The sequence below is a fragment of the Oxyura jamaicensis genome, chromosome 2 (genome assembly GCF_011077185.1).
Source record: "Oxyura jamaicensis isolate SHBP4307 breed ruddy duck chromosome 2, BPBGC_Ojam_1.0, whole genome shotgun sequence".
Lineage (NCBI taxonomy): Eukaryota > Metazoa > Chordata > Aves > Anseriformes > Anatidae > Oxyura > Oxyura jamaicensis.
Genome location: NC_048894.1, coordinates 1,274,209 through 1,297,312, shown reverse-complemented (window position 1 = coordinate 1,297,312; position 23,104 = coordinate 1,274,209). Strand labels below are relative to the sequence as shown.

The 23,104-nt window shown below is 60.6% G+C and overlaps 2 protein-coding genes and 1 long non-coding RNA gene across 3 annotated transcripts in view; 2 read left to right on the top strand and 1 right to left on the bottom strand.

Moving 5' to 3' along the window:
- Positions 1 to 340: 340 nt before the first annotated feature.
- On the top strand, positions 341 to 646 carry LOC118161129. Its single transcript, XR_004747867.1, has 2 exons — positions 341 to 446; positions 613 to 646. It is a non-coding gene; the product is annotated as an uncharacterized LOC118161129 (long non-coding RNA).
- A 4,577-nt stretch (positions 647 to 5,223) lies between these two features.
- Positions 5,224 to 13,488, bottom strand: CCDC12 (coiled-coil domain containing 12). Its single transcript, XM_035319677.1, has 8 exons — positions 13,403 to 13,488; positions 12,512 to 12,601; positions 8,137 to 8,216; positions 6,811 to 6,872; positions 6,691 to 6,725; positions 6,277 to 6,353; positions 5,813 to 5,984; positions 5,224 to 5,420 (listed from the first exon to the last, which is right to left on the bottom strand). The coding sequence occupies exons 1-7, from the start codon at positions 13,486 to 13,488 to the stop codon at positions 5,905 to 5,907; spliced, it is 510 nt and encodes a 169-aa protein (XP_035175568.1). The 3' UTR covers positions 5,224 to 5,420; positions 5,813 to 5,904.
- A 1,713-nt stretch (positions 13,489 to 15,201) lies between these two features.
- NBEAL2 (neurobeachin like 2) overlaps positions 15,202 to 23,104 on the top strand; it is a 32,335-nt gene continuing 24,432 nt past the window's right edge. The window contains exons 1-2 of the mRNA XM_035319675.1: positions 15,202 to 15,451; positions 17,329 to 17,393. Coding sequence (XP_035175566.1) covers positions 15,202 to 15,451; positions 17,329 to 17,393 — 315 coding nt within the window. The remainder of the gene's footprint in view (positions 15,452 to 17,328; positions 17,394 to 23,104) is intronic.

Genomic DNA, 23,104 nt, shown 5'->3' with positions numbered 1-23,104 from the left:
CATTCCCTCTGGTCCTATCTCTGGTTACCTGTGAGAAGAGGCCGACCCCAGCTCCCTGGGTTAAAATTCGGCCCCAGGGATGCCCGCACGCAGAAGTCGGTGTGGATTCGCTCCAGGTGTGCCCTCAAAGTGATCCAGTCCAAATCGGGTCAACCTCCTACTCGTGCCCATAAGTCCAAGGGGCCATAATCTGGTTTATGCAATTCACGTCTAAAAAAAAATTAGCTTAGGGAAAATTCAGGCCTCTTTGATTCTGAGGGCTCATCTACCCAGAGACACCGGGGAAAATTCATCTGAGTTAACGTCCGCCGGAGATTAGTTAAACTCCATTAAAATCCTGCGAGGACATTCTTATTCAGAACCGAAGCGGCTTAATCTGATTTAGCTAAATTCACTTCCAAAGCCCATAAGCACTGCATGGGCACTAAATCAAGAGGCACTTCATTGTGCACATGGCACACCAGTGATGCTGTAAGCTTTGCGGGGAGGTTCCCCGAGGAACCAAGGCGTGAGATAAGGCTGCAGATACCTCAGGTGTCCTGATGCCCCTTTTCAGCCCCTGCAAGCCCTGATGTCCTCGGAGGGCTCTGCAAGGAGCTCTACACAGCCCAGAGCCCAAGGGCCTTAACCAAAAGATGATGACCCCCAAACACCACAGGGAGGAGGCCAAGAAAATTCAAGAAATGCCCCAGGAAAGCAAAGAGCACAGGACAGGAGAGCCCACTATGGCAAAAGCCACCTTTTTCCTTTTTTTTTTCCTGTTTCTTAGGACGTAGAGCAGCAAGAACCGAGTTTCCCAAGTCATAGAAACGATCTACATCTGTCTCTATGATGATTTTTGAGGCAGAGCTTGTAACCTGGCAGGAAAAAAAATATATATATACATGGTATCAAGCAAGTCACGACACAAATCAGTCAAGAACTACTTAATTATTGAAGAAAAAATGCCCCGTTTGGGAGAATACCATTTGATAGATGGCGTGCCCTTACCTACAGGGGTATGCAGCTCCCCAGTAGTGGAGGAAACAGAAATACCACTGCCAGGACAAGTAAGGAGTCGTGAAAAAAAAAAATAAATCAATATTTTTGTTTTTCTGTTTTCTGTTATTTTGTCTTTTCTGTTATTTTGTGAACTTTAAAGATGAAAAGCCTCTAGGAAGTGAAACAAAGCAAGTGACAAGGGCGATGAGGCAGTCAGCGCAGGGGGGGCACTGAGGGTCTTCGGCTCCTGCTGCTGCTACAAGGACCCCCCCCAAAAAAAGAAACACGTGGGACCAGATGTCTGGAGGGCAGGGGTTTGTGACCCTGGCTCAGGCCAGACAACAGAAAAATGTGTCAGGTTGGATGGGACAGCCTGGTCTGGTGGGAAGCGCCCCTGCCCTCAGAGTCACAGAATCAATTAGGTTGGAAAAGTCCTCCAAGGGCATCAGGTCCAAGTGCTCTTCACTTACAGCGGGTGGGACTTTGCTCCCCCAGCCTCCATCTACGGGTTCAGGGACATGAAGGACCTGGGAAGCCCGGCCACCGGTGCGGGCGCAGGCAAAGAAGTCGCTGAGTACCTCAGCCTTCCCCACGTCTGCCGTTACCAATTACTCAGATGTAGAAACTCACTCCCAGCATAAGAACTTAGCCCCCTCTAATCGCTCACCCTCCCATTTTCACCCCTCAGTCTATTTCCACAAGGGCTGAAGGTGCAGGTGGCCCCCGGGGACTCCTCGGGCAGCCGAAGGGAGCCGTGTCCTCCCTTGTGCTGCTCCTCGAGGCTCTGTGCAGGAGGTGCCACCTGTCACACAGGGCTGGGATGGGAACGAAGCACTCACACAACCCTGAGAACTGGCAAGAGCTGTTTATTGCCGGGATCTTGCGGGCATCCATCAGCACGGGGCCGAATCCTCAGCCCGTCCGCAGTCACTGGGCTCCTCGTCTTCACCCTGCATCTGGCAGGGTGCAGGCTGGAGCCCCAGCGAGATGGGGATGGGGAGAAATTGGCACTCAGCATCCGCTCCGAGCTGATAAATGTGCAGCGCACGAGCCCTCAGTCCCTGCGGGGTCTGCCTGAGCTGAGCCCTCTGGGAGAGCGGTCTGAGTGGTCTTCAATTAAATAAATAAATAAATAAATAAAATAAAGCTCTTTGGGTTGGAAATCACAGTTTTTCCTGCACTCCCCAGTTGTGGCTGGATGGCTTCTGGAAAAAAGGAAAAACCGAAAGAAGAGTTTTGATCGAGATGAGTTCTGGCGTTAGCAAATCACGGAGCGTGCGTCTCAGCTTCCAGCCCTCAGAGTGGCCCAACAGGATTTTTTCTAATTTTGTCTGGCCTTGGGGAGAGCTTTGAATTTGGATTGGTTTGGAGAAAAGAACCCCAAATCCGGAGATTTCCCACGGAACAGAAACAAAAATCTCTTTCCTACCCGCTTGTATTATTTAGCCGTGAACGACCGCTTCTGAAGGATCCCAGCATCGTCCGAAAAACTGCCCTTGAATATTCACAGTTTATTTGCAGACAGGCTCTTGCTGAAATAACGAGGCAGAAAGGTGACATCTGAAACTGCTCGCGAGCTGCAAGAGCTTTGTGGGCGAAGTTTTGCAGCGACCACGGGGCTTTGCAGAGCGAAACCCCCAAAACGTCCCCGTGGGAGGGGGCAGCTCCTGCAGCAGGGCACGCTGCGAGGCTCATCAAGCCTTCCCACAACCATCCCCTGGCAAATTTTGTCCCCAAAGTATCAAAGTTCGGCACACTGCGCACATCCTAATAAAGGCAGGAGGTGTTTGGTCTCAGTGCTTGAGCATCTCCGGGCCTTGGCCACCGCTCTGCCTGTGTCCTCGTGCTGGCGTGAGATGTCACGGCAGCGGAGGGCAGCCCGAATATCTCCAGTATCCCCGGGGCACTCGGTGGGACAGCAGGGGACAGCTGCGTGGTGGCATCGTGGAAATGAGACCAAAGATCCGGGTCTTGCTCTGAGACCCGTGCCTGCTGCTGCAGCTGATCAAATCTCTGCAGGTAAGGGCAAATATATGCATACCTATTTCCAAACACACCAGAATATGTACAGCAAACCAGCAGAAACTAAGCAATAAACACCGAGGCGGGTTCCAGTGTGGTGAGCTTGGATGGCCATTAGATGCCAGCTCCGGATCTGAGATGCTGGGAAGGCGATTTTCCTTTCTCTTTCCCCACCCCCAGCTCAGAAATGCAGTTTTCCTGAGAAAATGCTGACTGATCTGGGCCGTGATTGACTCCCCTTGGCTTTCAGAGGTGCACCCAGCAGTGCTGTGAGCTGCGGGCTGCCACTTCCCAGCCTGCTGGAGGGGGAAGATGCACGTGAGAGGCTGAACCTCCACCTCTTGCCAGGACAGCAGATCCCAACCCGTTTGGGAGGGACAGACGGGACAGACAGAGGACAGACATCGTGCCACCACAGCCTGCCAAGGTCCTTGTGCTGCCCCCTCCGATGGCTTTGCAAAGGGCCAAGGAACAGCTCAGAAAACAGATTTTTTTCTAAAAATAATGCCTTTTTGGAAAGTGTTTCAAGGGGCTGGGAGGACGTCTGTGCCAGCTCCGTGCCGACGAGCCCGCTCCGGGCATCAGCAGCTCGGTGGTCCGCAGAAATCCCCCAGGAGGTGAATGCCAAGCCTTGATTTTCCCCAGAGCCGCGGGGATTATCTCGCTGGGTTATTTATTTGCCGTTCTCCCCTGGCCTTTCCAATCTGCTTGGCTTGGGAAATTGTTAATTCTGGTCCCGCCATGCACCTCACAAAGGAACTTGAGCCAAGTCGCCTCCCGGTTGTCGGGGCTCTCGTTTCTGGTCGTCCTCTTCCAGCCCGGTGCTCAGAGGAGCTCCCCTCCTCCAGGGAAACCGAGGGAAGCAAATCCATGATGTTTTTTGGAGCAGCACCCCAAGGACATGAGCACAGGGCCAAGATGCCCCAGGGGTCCTTGGGACACCGCAACGCAGCACAAAGCCCCCGTGGTTAAGTTAAAACCGCCTCTGGGTCACCAGCAGCTTTGTTGGGGATGCTGAAGGATAAACAGGGGCTCGGGGCAGAGCCTTTTAAAAGGCACAAAACCCCTCACCCTGTGGCCACGAAGCCGAGGAATAAATGAAACCCACGGGATGCAGAGTTTGGGGTCGCATCCCAGAAGTGCTGCTCTCCTCCCCCCGTTCCCCACCGACCCCCAGGCTGGGGAAGGGAATGGCCCGGGGTAGGGGGGAGGCTGGGAGAGAGAAGAATTCTTTCAAGAATGCTTCCTTTGTCCAGAAAAGCGGGCTTTAATCGCTTTCATTTGAGGAAACGACGGGCACCTCTGCTCCGGGAAGGGCTGCGCCTGCAGCCAGACTGGGGAAAAACGGAGCTCAGGGGGAATTTCCATCCCTTGGCGTGCTCCTCCGTGCGCGGAGGTTTGCTGACATCTACAGGGCATCTCACGGAGGAGAGGCCGTGGCTCTACGGGGGACGTGGGATCGCGTTCCCCGAATCTCCTTCCCGGTGGAGGAACCGCACGTTAAGACGTGCGACGGCCAAGGTAATTAGTGAAGAAGCACAAACGTACCCACACGGTGGAGCCATCCCGAAGCACTCCTCTCATTCGGCAGCAGGGAAGGCCACCAGCTCAGCAGCCAGCTCTGCTTCAGTGATGGAGAAGCCGTCACTGCCCCAGGTCGGTGGGTCCTGTTCTTTCTGAGGCAGGTTGAGCTCCTCAAAGCCTCTGCCCCATGCCAAGGGATGTCCCCACACCAGCAGATCCACCCCCATTTTTCACAGAACGCCCCAAGTCAGAAGGGACGCACCGGGATCACCGACTCCAACCCCTGGCTCCGTGCAGGATCACCCCAAACCCAGCCCCTGTGTCTTGACGACGTTTGCTCCTTGAGCTCTGGCAGCTCGGGGCCGTGCCCACGTCCCTGGGCAGCCTGTCCCAGTGCCCGACCACCTCTGGGGGCAGAACCTTTCCCTAACCCCTCAGCCTGACCCTCCCCTGCCCCAGCTCCGGGCTGGACCCGGACAAAACGGGTACCTGATGGCACCCCGGCACCTTCACCGTGGCGGAGACCCTTCGGGGATTTCTGGCCAGAAACAGCCTGGGCGGAAGGGTGAGGGGCATTAGGGCTGGCTCCTGGGGTGAAGGGCACAGGGACCTGCAGACACAAGTGGGCTGAAGTCCCCGCAGAGGGATTGAGCTGCCTCACCCAGAGCTCTGCAGACAGAACAAGCGACAGCTTCCTCGGCTGCGGGACCGTTTTATTATGAAAAGGCTTCTTACAGCAAACTTTGTCCGTTCTAAAACGCCGAGGGGAGGGGGCACACGCTGCACAGCCTGGAGGGTCTGGGAACGTCAAGGCACAGAACAAACCGCACGTTAGCCTCTCAGCTGGACGCTTTTCCCAGCACAGAGCAGGTCCTGAGCACACGGCCACTGCCAGCAGTTGCTCCGCGCATGCCGGGTCTGACCGTGGATGAGATGTTCCCAAAAACTCAGAGCCAGAGGTTCTCCAGAGCAAGAGCCCTCGTTGTTCCCTGCGTGCCAGCCACAGCAGCTCTTCTGCAGCAGGTGCCTCTCTGGGGGCTGCGGTGCTCTGTGCGGGCAGCTCTTGCTTGTGAGAGTTAGCCTCAATTTACCTTCTCTAGCACTACTCTTTTGCTCAAATCTTCCTTGCTCCAACTCCCACCAGCCTAGCTCGAAGCTAACGTGGCTGTCCGTCCTGCTCCCGTCAATCCCTCGTGGTCCCGAGAGTGAAACGTGGCCTTGCAAGCCAGCCACAGCGTCAGCGAGGCCGGCGGTGTTCCTTGGATCTGCCCCTCTCCTCCAGGCCCGGCAGGACTTGAGGGCTTCAGCGTGTACCTGAGAGCGACGGGATCGGTGCTGCTGGCAGAGCCCGTGCCCGAGGCTGCCGGACGGAGTAATTCAGTCGGAGTCGCTTCCATCCTGCTTCGCCGACCCGACTGCTGACGCCAGCTCCTCCTCCTGCCCTTTCAATCGTTCTCCTGCAAGCGAGAAGCAGCAGCCGCTCAGCAACCAGCCTCCCGTAGCGGGGAACCCGCAGGGAGAGGCTGAGGACCCGAAGTGCAGCCCCTGTGCCTGCAAAGCCTCCTCCTCTGCCACGCGAGCCGAGTGGGGCAACCCTCAAACGGCTGCCTTCCCCTTCTGGGGAGGGGATCGAGCTCGGCCAGTCCCTCCCCAGCCCAGCAGCAAGGCACCGAGCTCCCCGCGTTGTGCCATCCCTCAGGGACGAGGGGTGACCCCGCGCGCCCGCCCCCCCGCAGCACCGTCACACACGGATCAGCTCAGCGATGGCTCTCTGAGTCCTCTTATCCAGCTTCTCCAGTTTCTTGGCGACGTCTCGCTTTAAATCCCTAGGGAGGAGGAGGAGACGGTGAGAACAAATCCCCACCCCAAGCCGGACGTGAAGGCAAGGGGCCGTGCTGGACTTTTCCTCGGAGGGACAAAAAGTCCTTCCCTCTCCTGCGAACACCGCGGAGCAGAGCACGTGTCCACCACCAGCCCACGGGCAAAGCAACCTGATGTCCGGAGCACCCGGTGTCACCGAGGCCACCGCGGTGGCACGCGCCCCGAAGGGCTCAGCGCGCCCTGCACTTCATCAGCGGGGCTGAGTTTCCCATTTCTCGGGCTTCTGCCCCAACCCGGAGAAGCCCGAGGCGACGGCGACACAGCGGTGCCGCGAGCACTCACCAGTCCGGCTTTCTGGGGGCCAGATTTGCCAGATCCTAGGGAGGAAGGGGAGAAGAAGCGGTGAGAGCTGGAAGCGAGGCAGAGCCGTGCCCGACGCCGAGCGGCTCCGACTGCACGTACCACTTCGTCGATGATGGGCTCCGGCTTGGCAGCCTCCAGCTGCTCCTTCACCGCGTCTTCCACTAGATGGGGGAACAGGACCGGCATCAGCACAAGGCGCAGCCAGGCGGGGGACACCGAGGGGATGAAACCCACCAGAACCCCGGGCTTGTTTGAGAGCAGCGTTTTATTAAAGCTCATCAGCTTAAGAGCGCGGTTCCTACGAGCGAATCCACGCGGCTACATCCATCCCTCCACCACCCAAAGCCTTTTTCAGAGACTTGGAGACATCACCCGAAAACGAGGCAAAGCTAACGGCTGTTAAACAGAGCAAACAGCGAGGTGTCGGTGCGAGGAGGGAGGCTCCGAGGCTTCAGCACGTCCCTCGGGGATGAACCGAACCCTGCTCCAGCAAACGCGTGCGCCCAAGGGGTGTTTAATAAGAAAGCGCTCCGAGTCCCAGCTCCTCCGTCCTCCTCCCGCCCCGGCCCCTGCACCGAGTGCCCCAGGAAAAGGAGGTTCGGTTGCTCCGGATGCGGGAGCTGCACCTGACGGGCGCTGCAGCTCCAAAGGGGCTTGGGTTTTACTGGGAACAGTCAGAATTGCCCTTCCCGATCCCAAACCGCGCGCAGGGGAAGGGTTGGACCCTTTGCCTCCCTCTCAAAGCCACGCAGAGGTTCGGAAGTGGGCTGAACGCCTGGGGCTGGCGACTAACATTTGTTTTGAAGGTTAACTCCAGCAAAACAACCCCAACCCCCCCCCGGGGAACCCCGCAGCCGCCGGATCTCCGCTCCTCCCGAGGCTGGGGCCGGGCTGGGTGTGCTCAGACACAACGCCCTGCTTGTGCAAGGCGGGGTGCGCAGCCCCACGGCCAGAGGGGCTGGTGAAGCAACAGGGCCCCCCCCGAGAGCACCGCGCTCCCTCCCGACACGGCTGCTCGGGCACGCCGGCGCCCTGCAAGGGCCGCAGACGCCCCCTCCCAGAACCCCTCAACCAGCGGCTGCCAGCGGGACGCCTCGCGGGGACTCTGCCACCCTGGGCTGGAGGCGCACCAGAGGTTTCCGGGATCTGATTTTTGGAGAGGAGGGGTAGGCCCCCCCTTCGCTTGGCAGCACGCTGCCTGGATGCGGAGTCCTGTGCTGTTTCCTTTGCCCACACGGCCGCGGACGCTGCCTCGTGCCCCCTGAGCACTGCCCGGTAGCAGGAGGGGATCAGGCGTGCCGGCAGCCTCGGTGCAGCAGTTCATAAACCCCCGCATCAGCTGGCACCGGCACCACCACGGGCCCTGCTTCTGCTTCGCTCCCCCCCCCCCCTCGTCCCAGCTCCCAGGCTCACGCCTTCGCTCACCGGAGGCCGGCTTGGCCTGCGGCACCTTCCTCTTCTTCAGTTCCTCGTCTTCGGGGTCGTAGTTTCGCAGTTTGATCTCCCTGGGGAGGAAGGAGAAGAGCAGAGAGCAGTGAGAGGCAGGCAGGCTGGCGAGGGGCGCGTTGAGCCAGCAGGGGCTGGTTGAAACCCGCACAAATCCTTCGAGGACTTGCCAGGATCAGCCCCGAGCTGCCCCGCAAGGCTCCGAGCTCCAGCCTTTAGGGTCTCGAGAGGTTAACGAGCCACCAGCGATGCTTCTGGACGCGGAGGGCAAACGCTCCGTGGTACCCGCAGGCAAAACCTTGCTTTCCTTTCAAGCTTTGCTCCAGCCTCGCCGGGCTCTGCGAGGTACGGCCCGGCCCCGGGGGCTCGCAGGCAAAGCAAGGGATGAGAAAAGGACCAAAGGACCCGAGCCACAGCCCAGGATGAGAAGGGGAAGGATGGCAAGGAGCGGGAAGCACAAGGGGGAATCCCAACCGGAGCACAGGAGGCAGGCTTGGGGAGCAGCATCCTGCCCTTCCCTGCCCGACCCCCTTCCGGCACCCTGCTGCCAGCCCCGGGGAGCGATTCGGGCTGAAAAAACCTCGATGCAGAGCAGGAGAGCAGCCCGCGGCAGGGCTGGCACCTGGGGGTGGTGGCAGGGAGCCCCGCATTTGCTCTGGGCAGCAGGTTTCCGTAGCTGGATGCAAATTCGGCCTCAAACTGGGCTACAAAGGAGCCGTTTCTTGGGGTTTCAGCCAGCTTGTTGGAGAAAGGACGCTTAAAAGAAACTCGGGGGCAGGACGAGCTCGTGGTTAGCCCAGCACTGCAATACCTCCAAGCACGGAATACCTCCAAGCACGGAGGAACAGCCGAGCAGGTCCTGGCGCAGACGGGCAGCAGCACAGGTTTAGCAGAAGGGGAAGCGGCCGCCGGGCCATGCCCAGGTCCCCGGGCGCCGGGCAGGGCACGAGCTCGGTTCCCCCTTCGACCTCCTCCGCTTTTTGTGACAGCCGCTCGAAACCGAACACCCTCCACGGCAATTTCCATCTCGCCCTCGAAGGAGGAACCGCGGCAAGGATTTGGTTTCCTTTCTCTGCTCCTGGGAAGCCGCGTCGGAGGTCTCACATCCTCGGGGAAGCGGAGGGGCGCGCCACGGGGAGGCGGAAAGGTTTTGAAGGAGCACGGACGAGGCAGCCGGACGACGAAGGCCAGCAGGGGACTGCCAGCAGCAAGCCAAGAAGTGCCGCTTCCCAGGATGGGGGAATTCGGGGATTCGCCGGGAATTCGGGCACAGCTTCCAGGCTTGGCCTCCTGCACCCTCCCCGCGGCGCCGCTCTGCCAAGTCCCCCCCCGGCACAGACCGGGCGCCAGCTGGTCCATCAGCACCCAAGGGTGCCGAGGGGATGGCGCGGCACCACCCCCCTCCGGGGGCACTGCGAGCCTTGCTGTGGGACCAGCCGTGGGGTGCAGGCTCCGTTTCACAGCCCCGTTTTTTTCCCACTTTGCCTTCCCCCCCTCGGACAGCTCCGTCCCTCTGCTCCTCGATATCCAAGTGCACCTCCTGCCGCCTGCCCCGAGGCGGCGAGGGTGGCAGCCGCCGCTCGATCGAGGGGGTGAAGTTGTTCCCACCGTTGCTGGATTCCTCCCCCATTGCTGGATTCCTCCCCCCGGGGCAGGAGAGCAGCGAGCAAGAAGCAGGGGCAGAGCCCAGCAGCTCCCCCGGCCCCCGCAGAGGGGTCTCGGCGCAGAGCCCAGCGCCTCGCAGCGCATCCTCCTCCCCGAGCGGCCGCCCAAGGGCGCCTGAGGAATGCCAAAAAAAAAAAGGCGCCTCTTACACCGGGAGCCCCCCAGGCTTGCCGAGGAGGTGTTTTTTTTGCCTCAGGACGTGCTCCTGGGGGAGGGCAGAGACCCATCTCCGGGTGCTGCCGGAGGAGGGCTCCGAGAGGAGCGCTCCGAACACAGCAGGCGGGTGCCACGAGGCTGTCTGGCTTCCCACGCTGCTTTCGCAGACAGCTGAGCATCTCCCGGGCAGGCACAAGCATCTGCAGCGGTAAATGGGGCTGGGGGGAAGCCCACGCTCGGATCACAGGGGGGGGGATCCGGGCTGGCGGTGCCCTGCCGGCGGCGCTCCTCCTCGTCCTGGCTTTGTGGGGCTTCTCCAGGTGGTGGTAGGTGAGAAGCAGCCCGCCGGCCTCGAGGCTCAAGCCAAGAAGAGGCCCTGAAGGTGCCTTGGGAGAACCTGGAGGACCTCGGGACCTCGACATTCCCCCCAGGAGGCCTCAGAAAGCACCGAGCACGACTCCTCTGCAGCGCTGCGCCTGGATCACCACGCTCACAGCCACTGCGCCGGCTCAAGCTCCTGCAGAGGTGGCAATTCATGAACCAGAGGTGTTCAGGGAAGGCTCAGGGGATACCCAGGGCCTGCCCCAGCAGCACGCCAACAGCCTGCCCGCAGGCAGCTCAGAGGGAGGACGGAGCACCCAAAACTCAGCCCCCAAAAGGCTCCGGGTTGGTTACGGGAGGGATACAACCAGCCGTTGCCGTGCTACTGCCTTGGCTGAGCAGCCTCGCTGCTGTGTTTTCAGCTCGGAGCAGAGGTGTGAAAACCAAAAAAAAAGAAAAAAAAGCATAAAAACCAAGTGGTTTTGCCCTGCCCCGTGACATCCTCCCCACGGCGAGGGCAGAGGTGGCGTTCCCCAGCCCCTGCCTCCCCCGGCTCCTGCCCAGCAGTGGGAGGCGGTTCCCGGGCAGCAGAGCTGGTAAGAAAAAAAGAAGCCGAGAGCTTCAGCTGTGAGAAATATCGGCTCCCCGGAGAGGGAGATCAGAGCTGCCCGGAGCTCAAATGGCCACGAGGGCGTTGGGTTTTGCACGGAGGGCCTCGTCAGCACTTGTTCCCGCCACGCTATCTCGCGGCGTGAAAGATAACACCGAGGAACACACAAGAAAACAAAAATAGAGGGGGGAGAGCTGCAAGCGGAGAAAAATACAAAACAGGAAGCTGCCCCGAGTCGTGTCGTCACGCCGGCAGCCAGAAAATATCAGCAAAGCAGGTTCCTGGCCCTGCTGCAGGGTGCAAAGTCCCGGCCCCCCGAGGACGAGAGGAGGACCCAGGTCAAAAAAAGCTTTGCCACAGCCGCTGGTGACCAGCCAAAACAGCCCCAAATCCAGCCCGGGGGGGCGAGACTGCAGCAGGCTGGGCACAGCTGGCTCTGAGGGCATCCCCCAAGCCAGCTTCAGCTTCCCCAGGTAACCGGAGCACCCGAACGCCGCAAGATTATTTACTGAGCTGTTGGGTTTCACCTCCCCTGGTTGTGTTCTTGGTGGTTTTCAGCTTGAGAAAGCAGCCCGGCGAAGCCAGGCTCTTGTTTCGGGGCCGGCCAGCGGATCATCTCGGCTCACCAGCAGCCAGCGAGGCGTGAGCGCGCGGCAGCTTCCCCTTTTTCAAAGGGTTGAGAAAGTTCAAGCCCCGCTAGAGAGAAATGGAAACCCGAGGTGAAAAGCGAGTTAGGGGCTCGCGGGCATCCTAGGTTTTCAGCCAGCTGAAAAAAAAAAGGGCATTCAAAAAGCAAAGCGGAAAGCAGAGAAGCCCTTGGATGGGCCGGAGTCGAGTCGTGAAGCTACGTCTCGGCCAGATTTGTGATTCAAACCCTTCCAGCAGAGCAGATCCTGCTCGAATTTGCCTTGCAAAGCTCCGTTGGGATCCTGACAACGCACGCGGTGGCTGGAGAGGCAAAGAGCTACAGGCTCCTGCGGGGAAACGGAGCTGGAAAGGGAACTTTTTGCCCCAAAAGCTGCCTCCCTCCCCGGAGGCATCACTCCCACGGGCAGCTTCCTGCACCAGCACAACGGTGACTGGAGACGGGGTGAGACCTCGGTGAGGTTTCAAGGGCAGCGCCGCAGGCAGAGGGAGGATTTGCTGAGCCCGCTGCAGGAGGAGAGCTCCCTGATGTGCTCCCGTTGGAGAAGGGACCCCCAAAACCAACAGGTGGCTCAGCAGCGGTTAAAAAGAAGCTAGTCCCGGCCTAAAAGTCAGTCAAAAGAGGGAAAAAAAAAATGTTTATTTCGGGGATTGTTTCGGAATTCAAGCTCGGCGCAGGGCCGCACGGCCGCTAGCCCGACGGACGGTGCCAGCTCACGGCGTGGCGAGCAGCGCGGGCGTGATGTGGTGCGGATCAGGTGGCTGCAAAGCGAGAGCCATTTCTTGGGAACCAGACCCAAGTTGCGGGTTAGAAGCCAAAGGAGCACGGCGGCGTGGCGGGGCCCACGGCAGGGGGGGTCCCTTCCGACCCCGACCGCTCGGCGAGTCCCAGTTAGCGAACGCGAGAGCCCGAACCGTAAATGCACCAGCGAGAAGCCGGAATAAAGGAATCGTTACCTGTGCCTGACGGCCTCCTCTTCGTCGTCTCTTCTGAACTGTTTGCTCTCGGGCTCGCCGCTGTTCTTGTTCTGGAAAGAGAAAAAGTTGCTCCGTCAGACCCCGGAGCCTTGCAGCCACACAAGGCGAGGGCAGCCCAGCTCGGAGACCCTCCCCGGGGCCTGCAAGCCCCGCGAAATGGTGACAGCTGGAAATGAAGCTGGCTTTCCTTTTGCTCCTCTCGGTGCTCTAAGAGCTGGCAGGGAAAACGCAGTCCTGCCCTCAGAGGCAAAGGCGAGGAAGGATTTCCCTGGCAGCAGCTGATTTTTGGGGCTGAACGCCCCCGTGATGCTCAGGACGAGAAGCAAAACCCCAGCGGCTGGCACAGTGAGGCTGCGGCTCCTCCGGCGCGGCCGGCTGCGGGAGGGGAATCGCCCCAGCTACCTGGCAAGGAACACAACGTGGAAACGTTTGCGAGAAAAGCCCCTTCGTGGCTCCGGGGTGCTCAGGTCCTTTTCTCGGCCCTGGAAGGGGCCCGCCTGGCTTTGGAGGCGAGGGCTGGTTGGAGCCAGAGCACGGCCAGCGTCGCTGGAGATCAGAGGCGTCTCTGCTGGGTTACCTGCGGCGCTCAAAGTTCCCTGGAGAGCTCAGACACCTGACAGCAGACTTCAGGACACCAAAACTACTTCGCGGCCAGGCTTATTTCTGTCCTCAGGAAGGCCCAGAGACGTTTCCCTAGTGAACAGCTCACTTAGCTTGGATCATCCAGCTTTAAAACTTTTTTCTGCCGGGTTAAAAACCAGGCGAGGTGCCAACAGCTCGCTTCTGGTTCGGGCCCAGCGCAGCCTGGAGGCGCTCCGGCTCAAGCCTTCTTCCCCACGCACCAAAATAATTTGGCTGCTGCAATCCTACCGCCCCTCTCCAGCCTGCCCAAAGCCCCCAGTTCCAGGTACCTGCTGCCGCTCTTTGCCCTCTTCCACCCAAATATTTCCCCACATCCCGCTAAATTTCCTGTAGTTCCCAGAAAAGCCGAGCACGCCGCCGGCAAACGCGGCTGCGCCGAGCCCCGCGGCGCTTTTAGCCGAGCTCTTCCCCTCTGCTGCAGCTCCCCCCGTGGCACCCCCACGCCCCGTGCCGAAGGGGCGCGCTGCCCTGCGGAGACACGGGAAGGGGGCACGAGAGTCCCCGGGGAAATCCTGAGCTGGCGAGGAGGAGATAAAGCAAAAGGGAGCGCGGGATAACGAGGATGGCAGCGAGGTTCCAGGCGCCGGCGCGTTTCCAGCCGCGGCGCGCCCTTAAACGATGCTCCCTGCCAGCACCCCGCCGCTAATCAGGCTCCTTGGGGCAGATCAGAAAGCAAGCAGAACGCAAACGAGCTCCGAAACGGATGCTTGGAGTCAGGGCCTCCCCCCAGCAAGAGGAATTCCCGGCGGCTCGCTGGGGCTGAGCAAGATTTCGGGTTCGTTAGCGCGCTGCCCAAAGACCAGGGGGGCCACCCGCAGCCTGCCGCCAGGGCTTCTTGTGCTGCCTTCGAGCACGTGAGTTCAGGCAGAGAAGAGGCGAAGCTGCGAGCTAAGGGCGGCTTTCAGCCAAGGCTGCGTGCAGGGAGCTAAACTCAAGGTCCGAGCCCGCAGCCCAGCCACGGCGCTCCTTGTTTTCACGCCCAAGGCGGGCGCCGAGCAGCGCGTGCGGCCAGCAGCACCCTGCTGAGCCTTGGAGGAGCTCCTCCTCTGCTTTCCGTCCTTCCTCACCCCAAAAAGCCCCTGCAGGAGGCTGGAGCTTCCAGAGCTGGGCGTAGGAGAGAGCTGCAGAGACGCCCTCGCTGGGTTTACCCCCATCGCCCGACACCGCAGCGGGGGTTTAGGGGTTTCTCCACCGGGCTCCGCGTTTTTCCTCTTCCAGCCCTCGTGCTCGCCTGTGTCACGACTTTTGTGCCTTCAGCTCCGGACAAGAAGCACTCCTCCCCAGATTACCTCCCCCAGACCATCACCAGCTCGTCCCACGAGGCTCCCGATGTTTCCCTTGGCTTCCCGATGGCCCCAGGGGTGCGCAGCAGCAGTTGGGCCCTCACCGCTCTTCGGCCCAGCTTCGCTTTCCCCTACCTAAAACCCCAACGCCGCGAAGGGAGCCGAAAGTAACCCCTCTGCTCGAGGGGTTCCTCTTTTCTCCCCGCAGACACCATCTGGGGAGCCTCGCCCAGCCACCCGCGGCTCCTCCTGGACGCACGAGGCGCAGGAGCCACTCCTTGCGCCAGCAGCGATGCCCGGGGCGAGGACACCGGGGAGTTTGTCCCCGGAAAGAGATGGAAACCCACGCGCAGCAGGCTAACGACCTCTTCGGCTGATTATTTTCGGATTCCTGGGTGCAAATTTCCCACGACTGCTGAGTTTAAGGGGTTTTTGCTAGCTACCCAAACATCCTCTCATCACCGCCGGCCTGGGAAGCGGCTCGTGGTTCCCACGCGACACGAGCGTGGCACTCGGCTCCTTCCCAAAGGACGCTTCACGGAGCCGAGCTTGTTTTTGTTGCCTTCTCTCCGCGGTCTTCAAAATCCGTCTGAAGAATTGCTCCCGCCTCTACCCAGAGCTGGCCCTTCCCGAAGGCCCCGTAAGCGCGCCGTGATGCTTTGATTTCTGCCTGATTTCTCCCATTTTGCCCGTCCTGCTGCGTTTCGGCCCCTCCCCAGCTCCTTTCCCGCATCCCCCCACTAAATGCAGCTGCTGATCCCCGGGGGCAAGCCCCAAAAGTCACCAAAACGACCCCGACGGCTTCTCCTCTTCCCGGCGTCTACCGGCAGCTCGCTTTCCTCGGGGAGCGACCGCAACGCTGAAGCTCTCCTCATCCTTCACCGAAGGCTCCGAGGGTGCTGGTGGCTGGTCCTGCCCCCGCTTCTCCTCGCGCCGGGAAGCTCCCAGGCCCCTCAGCGCCGTTCCCTGCGCGGCACCGCCGGCCTTCATCCAGGTAAGGAGCATCCATCGTCGACCTTGGGCCCTCTCCTCGACCTCTCCAACCTCTGCTGGTCGCGGCCCCGCCGTGGGGCGAGGACAGAGCTGCGGCGGCCCGGCAGGAGCCCGGCACGCGCCGGTACCTCTCGCTTCGCCCGGATTTTGGCAGCCAAAAGCTCCGAGCGTCAGGGTGGGAGCCCAGATCCACCGGTATCGATCCGGAGCTGTTGGGAAGCTCGCAGCAGCCCTCGCGGTCATCGGATAAATGCGGGATTTATAGAGCCCGAGCGACGTCCCCGCAGCTTTTTCCTTACTGAAGCCATAAAATCCTGGCTCAGTCCCCGCCGGTTACTATGGAAATGCTCAAAGGAGAGCCCGAGCAGGGCGGCTCCACGTAGGAAACGCACACAAGGACCAAAAAAACAATCGATTTCCACAACAAAAGGCGCTTTTAGCTCATTTTTTTTTTTAATATAACTACGCCGTTTACACGGCAAACGCTCACAGGTCTTCCCTCCCGACCAACAACCCACGCTCGAGGCGAGGACGGCGAAAACTCACGGGGTTAGGTCAGAGGGACGGAGCCGCCGAGCGGCATCGAGGGATCGGCACCGAGAGGCCGCGTGGTGCTTGGCTGGCGCCCGAGGCCGAAGAGGAGCCCCCAGAGAAGCCCCCCCCCCCAAAATCAGAGCTGCCGCCCGCAGAGCCCAGAGCTGCCCCCCGGGGAGCTTCTCCTAGAAGAGAAAGGGGAAAAAAAATAAATAAGAATAAATGGAAAAGCAGCTGCCGGGCCCGTTCAGGCTGAGAAGGAAGCTCTGCTTTAGCTGCCCGGGACGATATCGCGGTTATCTGGGGGGTCCAAAACCCGCATGGTTTTGGCAGGAAAAAAGACTGCAACCAGGTCAGGTTTACACCAGGACCCCGCCGGAAGGTGAAACGCCTGCGGAAGGAAGCGGGTCCGTGCGTGAGCCTCCCCAGACCCATTTTTATATATATTTTGTTTAAAGTTAGCTAAAGCCCCGGGGTTTCAGGACGAAATCACAGCCCCGCACGCGCTAACGAAGCGGTGCCGCTGGGGCGCGGGACAAAGCTAAGTCTGCGTTTTTGGAGCTGATGATTAATTAACCTGATTGCTCGGGGGCTGCTTTTTTCTTCCCCTTTTCCCCCCCTCCATAAATTAAACGGGACCCCGCCGGGTGCCACCAAGGGCACGGGGCCCGTACCCAGCCCGGGCTCCCCCGGGCACCGCATCAACCTCGGTTCTTGCGGCAGGAAGGTGCCGGGGGGGGGACCTGGAGACCCCCAAAACGCCTCCGTTGGCCTTATGGATTCTTCGCTTGGAGGCTACGAGGGAAGGGAAGGGAGATGAAAAGGGCAACGGTGCCGGCGCCGAGCCGCGGCCTTGGGCTCGTGGAGCTGGAAGAGGGCTCGGCAGCACCCAGCCGCTGGGTGAGAGCTGCTTTAACGCAGCTCTCTTCCGATCCACGCGAGGTCACGGCCAAAGGGGACCTCCAGAAACGCACGGAACCGGGCTGAAAACAACACTATTTTATCGAGAAGCCAAATCGCTCCCTGCCGAGCCCTTCCTTCCCCGTGGCTCCCCAAAAAACGCCTGCAGTGGGTGTTCCTCTGCATAATTCTGTCCCTGGTTTTGTTTGTTTGTTTCTGAAGAGCCTGAGAACCTCTCCGAAGGGTTGAGATTTCCACGCAGAGCCCTCGTGGGATGCTGGAGGCAGCAGCCCCGAGGAAATAGCGCGGAGATTTAGGGAAGGATCCAGGGTGGAATTAAAAAAAAAGAGGGGAAAAAAGGTAAAGGGAGAGGGTTAAGGGTTCTCCAGGGAGCTCGAGGATGGCTGGGGGCACACAAACCTCGTCTCCACGTCCCTCTCACAGCCCCCAACGAGCCGAAATCGCACAGGGAAGGAGAAAGGTTCCTCTTCTACCCGCACCGGTCGCAGGTAGGAGGGGAACCTTCCCCCCAGGCCACCACCCGTGTGCCACCACCCTGTCCCCGCTCACCTCGCCCCGTGGGAAAGCGCTCGAAGGGCTCGCCCTGGCACGGAAGCGAAGGCAAACAAACCAAACAAAAGAGGGCAGGGAAACAAAAAAAAGAAGAGCAAAAAAAAAAAAAGGCGGCGAGCTTCCTGAACCAGCTCGCACCGGGGTCAAGCGCGTGCCTGCCCGGGCAGGACGCGGCGGCCGCGCGTCAGCTCGGAGGGGTGGCAGGGGCTGTCAGGCTACGCCCTGCGGGAAGCCAGGGCTCCAGCGGAGCTCCTGCTGTCCACGGCCTCCTGCTGCTCCCCTCGCTTCGGCTCCGGGAACCGGAGCAGACCGAGAAAGGTTTCGTTTTCCCTGTGGATTTCAGCACAATCAGCGCGTCCGCGGGCCTCCGAGCACCGCGGCGCCAGCTCGCTGCTGCCCTAACGAAGCCCGAAGAGCGACGAAGCCTTGGGTGTGTTTTGTTCTGGCCGTGCTAACTCCGCTCCGTTTCCACAGCGACTGTTTCCTCAGCCGCCCCGCGCCAACAACAAAAAGCCGAGCCGAAAAAACGCGCACCGAGACGAGGCGCGGGGCCGCGCACCGGCCAGAAGGGAGCCCAGGGAAAAACGGGGAGGAAAAAGGAGCTGGAAGGGCAGGAATCGCCTTGGGTGCCGAGGGGAGGAAAGGAGCGGCCCCCGCCGCCTTCCTCCGCCTCTCTCCTGAGCCCCGGCGGGCGCGGGGAGCTCCGGCCACGAAGAGAAAGCGAGGTTACACGGAGACAAAAGGCTGGGTTGGAGCCAAGGCAGCGCTTCCGCCGCGATGCGTGACACGGCCACGAGAGCTTCGGTGGTGGCGCAGGGACGAGAGGCCACAAAGGCTCCTGGCTGGCCTCCCTCTTGCCTCCCAGCCTGGGTTTGAGGCTTTTGGGGGGCAAGAGAGAAGGAAACCCAGCTCCGCGGCTGGTCACTAACCATTTTCGGAGCCGTCTCCTTCGGCCGATCTCCCCTGACAGGGAACCCGGAACGAGGCAGCCGCTTTCCGCCTTGGCTTTTTCGTGCTTTAACGCTCAATTCACCCCCAAAAAAATCATCCCAAGCAGCCCGGATCTCCGCAGCACAGCCCCCGGCCGCAAGGGCCCCGCAGATTCCCCGTCCCCTGTTTACCTCGGCGCCTCGATATCGCGCGGGGCAGCGGGAACGACCCGAGGCCGCCACGTACGGGAGGGCTGGGCGCCAAGCCACGGCCGTCCCGGGAGAGGCGAGAACAATACCAGAAAGGGAGGAAGGGAAGAGCTGCAGGTCCCCTCGGACGTGCTGCCCCCGCCTCAGCTGTAAGAAACGGGTAAAAAAATGGGGATTTACGGAAGGCTCGCTTCGTTTGGCCAACGAGCTCAGTCCTAAATCCACCGAGGAGGGCGTTTGCTGCCCGGATCACCTCCGGCTCCCCGTTTCCGAACCGCGACGGCAGCCTGAGGAGCGTCTGAGGGATCTGCTGCTCTCCCCGCTGCCGTTTGGCTTTCAGCTCTCTGCCTTCCAGCTGAAAACGTGCTCCCCTCGAGGCGCCCAGGCTTCGTCCTGCCAGCGGGGTGGCCCGGCGCGATTTGTGCTTGTTGTAGTGCTGGAACTAAGGGGAGCAGGAAAGCCAACGCCGAGCGCCGGTGAAACAACGCCAGGACGAGCTGTCAAAGGCGAGGAAGGCTTCTGCAAGCACCAAAACCAGAACCTGAAAGGGCATCGAGCACTTAGGCAGGAAGAGGAGCTCCAAGCTGACCTTTAACCACGCGGTTCCTCTTCAGCAAGCACCCCCTGGAGTTTAACCGCAGCTTACCGAGCTCGCAGGGTCAGGACCGCGCCGTAACGAGCCCTCAAGAAGAGGTGCCAAGCGGAATTCCTGCGGGAGTTGGGTTTCATAAAGCAGGAGCTCTGCCCAAAACGTTTTCCAGACTTAAACCTCGCAACGAGGCAGCGGAGCTCGCACCGAGACGTTTCAGCAGGGTGGTTTAAAAAAATGAGAAGTCTCCTTCCGTACAAAACCTCCTGGTTTTTTTGTGAGGTTTGCAGGGCCCCCGAGCCGCAGCGTGCCCAGGCTCCGCCGCCCCGGCGTTAAACCCATCGGGGAAAGCAGGGAGGAGAGGCCCGGTCCTGCCGGCCCCGTATCCTTGGTCAAACGGCCTGGCGGGGCGGGCAATATCGGGGGGGTTTTGTGCTAAGGAAGAGGGGAAAAACCCTAAAAACCAGCAGGGAAAGGGAGGGGAAAGCTCTCCGTCCTGCAGCTGCCACCAGCAGCCAGCACACACGCACAGATCGTTAGCTAGAACAGAAATTCCTCCCTAAGGAAGAGCCTTGGAGACACCACGCTGGGTGATGGGAACCAAAAGGAGCCCCCAGACCTTCTACACCCCCCCCTTTGTTTTTAAAACCAAGCGGTTTTCCACCTACTGGGTGGGTCCCCACGCAGGCTCCGCATCCACAAAGCTCTGAGGCGCGCGGCGCTCCCAGACCTCGGCTCGGGGCCCGGAGGAGCGGCCGGATTCCAACGGGGTCTGAAGCAACACAAGCCTGAGCGGAGCCGCCCCTCTAAAACCCCAAAAGGGGCGGACTGAAGGCATCAGAAAACTCCTCGAGGGCAACCTGGAGGCAGGCGCTTCCCCGAGGGGAGCTGCAGGTAGTCAGCGGCTCACAGAGAGTGAGTACGGCTCCTGGAGATACCGAGAGGGCCCTCAGAGAGGCTGGCAGCCCTCGGCACGGCTCTCCGGCAGCTCCTTATCCAGGGCAAGGACGTGTTTTCTACGCCAAGCAGCGCCGGGCTGAGCCCTCTCCCCTAAGAAGCCGGAGCTCCCCGAGAGCTTCGGCACACGCTGCAGCACGGGGGCTCGGCAGCGCAAGGGCTTTCTGCTTCCCGGGGCAAGCGCCGTGCCACCGGGCTCTTTTTATTTTTAAAAAACCCGGAAAATTGCCAAGGGTTCACAAAACCGTAGGGCCCCCGGCCTGAAAACGCTCGGGGATTTGCATAGCCCTCACCTGGTCGGAGCCGAGCACGCACAGGACCCCTCGGCGGGTGCGGAGACGGAGCCGCCTCCAGGCAGGGGCTTCAAAGGGATCCAGGAAACCTGGGTCTTCAAAAGGCGTCCTTAGGGAATCGTAAGGAGCAGTCAGCCAAAGCTTCTGCCTCTATTTTGGGTCCCTGGGAAAGCTTGAAGCGGGAAAAGATACCCCTCAACGTAAAAAAGTCTCCCCGAGAGGCACAATCCGAAGGCTTTGCGGCCGTTCGGCAAGAAAAAGAGCCGGGAAGGGAGCAGATTGCCAGCTTTTAGCACGAGATGCTGCGAGGATAACGGCTCAGCTCCGCCTGGATCAGCGCAAGGAGCCTTCGGCAAGCAGAGCACGCTTCCTCTGCCCAGCACAGACAGAGAAGGGGGAGTAAAACTCATCTGGCTGACGCCCCGGCACCCAGGGAAGGATCGCAGCACCCAAAAGCACCGAGAACAGAAGCCCAGGATGGGCTCACGTACTATTTTAAGCACATTTCTCCCAGCAGACACGGAGCGACACGACTCAGGCGCAGGTTGTGCCCAAAACTCCAACAGTTGCAACTTTTATTGAGTAAAAAAAAACCCACGGGCTGAGGTGAAAAACCGTCAGGAAGAGGCAGCCCAGCAGGGCAGGCAAGCACGGCAGAGCGCGCGGGGTCACCCGTCGGGTTTTTAAACGTTTGGCCACGACCTCAGAGCTGCCCCTTCCCTCCTACAAAAGCAGGAGGGCAGCTCCCCACTTCTCCCCCTTCCCCACACCCTCCGCCGGGGTTCGGGGTGGCACAAACAAGCCCAGGGGCCGGGGAAAAGCTCGACTGGGTTCCGCGGCCGGGCTGGCGGGAACTCACGAGGAAATCCACTCGAGGCCCCCAGGAGGGTTTTACAACCCCGCGTCACCGAGCGGCGAGGCGAGAGGTGAAATTCAGAGCCTGGTATAAAAAAAAGCAGGGCAGGCGGGGAGAGGGCTCCCGAGGAGCAGGAGCGCGGGAAAAGGGCTCGGGGCGGCCAAGGGGAGACCCCCGGAAACGTCGGCTCGGTGCTGAGCAGCACCAGAAGAGACGGGGAAGGAAATCACGGGGAGATGCGCCCACGGAGACTGGCCTCACAGACCCCAGCTCGAGCCGTTTGGTTGACGGCCGTGATAAATCCATCAGAAAAAGAGAGACCGGATCAAGAGCTCACAGCGCTCGTATTACACGGATGAGCTCGAGCAGCCTGAGCTGGGCAAGTTGACCAGGATGTACCAAGCTGGCTTAAAAAAAAAAAAAAAGGAAGGAGCTTTTCTTTCCATCAGCTTTTCCCCTCCAAAAGAGGAGCGGAAAGTTTTTTCCACCCTCCTTGGAAGCTCAGGGGGTAACGAGGGGCGTCTCAAGGCCAGGAGCACGGCGCGAGGTGCCCGCCGCGGTCACGGCTGCCGGTGGAGGCGTCGAAGCCCCGGGAAGGTCTGAGCAGAGGGGGTGGACACCTTCCCGCGTTACCCGACCGTACCCACCTCGATCAACAGCTTGAGGCTGACGTGGCGGGAGGGGAACAGCTCGAGCCGCCTCGGGAGCCCGAGAGGGGAGAATTAAGCAAGGCCGGGGCTTGCCGGGACACGCTGGAGCGAGGCAGCCTTCGGGAGGCACCAACTGCCGGGTTCCCACACTCACTGCCTTCTTCTTTCAGCTCCAGTAGGGGGGGGGAAAAAAAAAAGGGGGGGGCTGAACTCCACTGCACCCCATTTCCCCACGCAGCCCCTCATAAAACCCCAGCGCTCCTCACCTACCTGCAGCGATCCCCAAACCCCAGCGCTCGCACCTCTCCCTTTTCTTGCTCCCTTTTCACCAGCCCCCCTTCAGACCCCCCCTCTCCTTAACCCCACCCTCCATAATCCCCTCTTCCCCTCTCCCCACCACCGCCCTCCTCCCCTTACAGCCCTAAAATCCGCTTCCCCAGCCCGCACGGCCCCCATCCCGCCACCCCTCACCCCATCGCCCCCCCCCCACGCCCTTAGCCAAGCCCCTGCACCAAACCCCACGCTTTTTCACCCTAAACGCCGGCCAGCTCCTGGCTCCACACGGCACCACCCCAAAACCAGACCCCATTTCCCCAGGGCTTCGTCCGAAGGCTTCCTGAACGAGATAGAAATGGAAATTCCTCTCCCACGAGGGCGACGAAGCACCGGCACGGGCCCGGGACAGGAGATGCTCGAACAACGCCCTCCGTAACACGTTTTCAGCCCGGAGAAGGGAAACCCCCAAGGGAGACCCTACAACGACTCCCCCATTCCCAAACGGGGCCGCGGGAGGGGCTTGGCGGGGGGACGAGGGCCGGCGATTTAAATCGAGAGATTTTAATTATTTATAAGGGAAAAAGAGGTCACCGTGGGGGTGGTGAGGACTGCCAAGAGCTGGAAGCCGATGACCAAACAGTTATTAGGGTTGGAAAAGCCCTCCAAGCTCATCGGGTCCAGCCACCCCCTGCCACCAACGTCACCACCAAACCGTGTCCCCAAGCACCACGTCCTTGAGCACCCCCAGGGACGGTGACGCCACCACCGCCCCGGGCGACCCGTCCCGACGCCTGACCGCTCTTTCTGAGCAGAAATGTCTCCTCATTTCCAACCTGAACCTCCCCGGGCACAACTCGAGGCCTTTCCCTGTGGGAAGGGGCCCCCCC

Coding starts and splice junctions, on each gene's coding strand:
- CCDC12 (XM_035319677.1), bottom strand. CDS start 13,488: ATGTGGGGAAATATTTGGGTGGAAGAGGGCAAAGAGCGGCAGCAGGTA. Junction 8,217..12,511: donor GAGGAGGCCGTCAGGCACAG/GTAACGATTCCT, acceptor CTTCCTCCCCAG/GGAGATCAAACTGCGAAACT. Junction 6,726..6,810: donor AGCCCATCATCGACGAAGTG/GTACGTGCAGTC, acceptor CTTCCTCCCTAG/GATCTGGCAAATCTGGCCCC.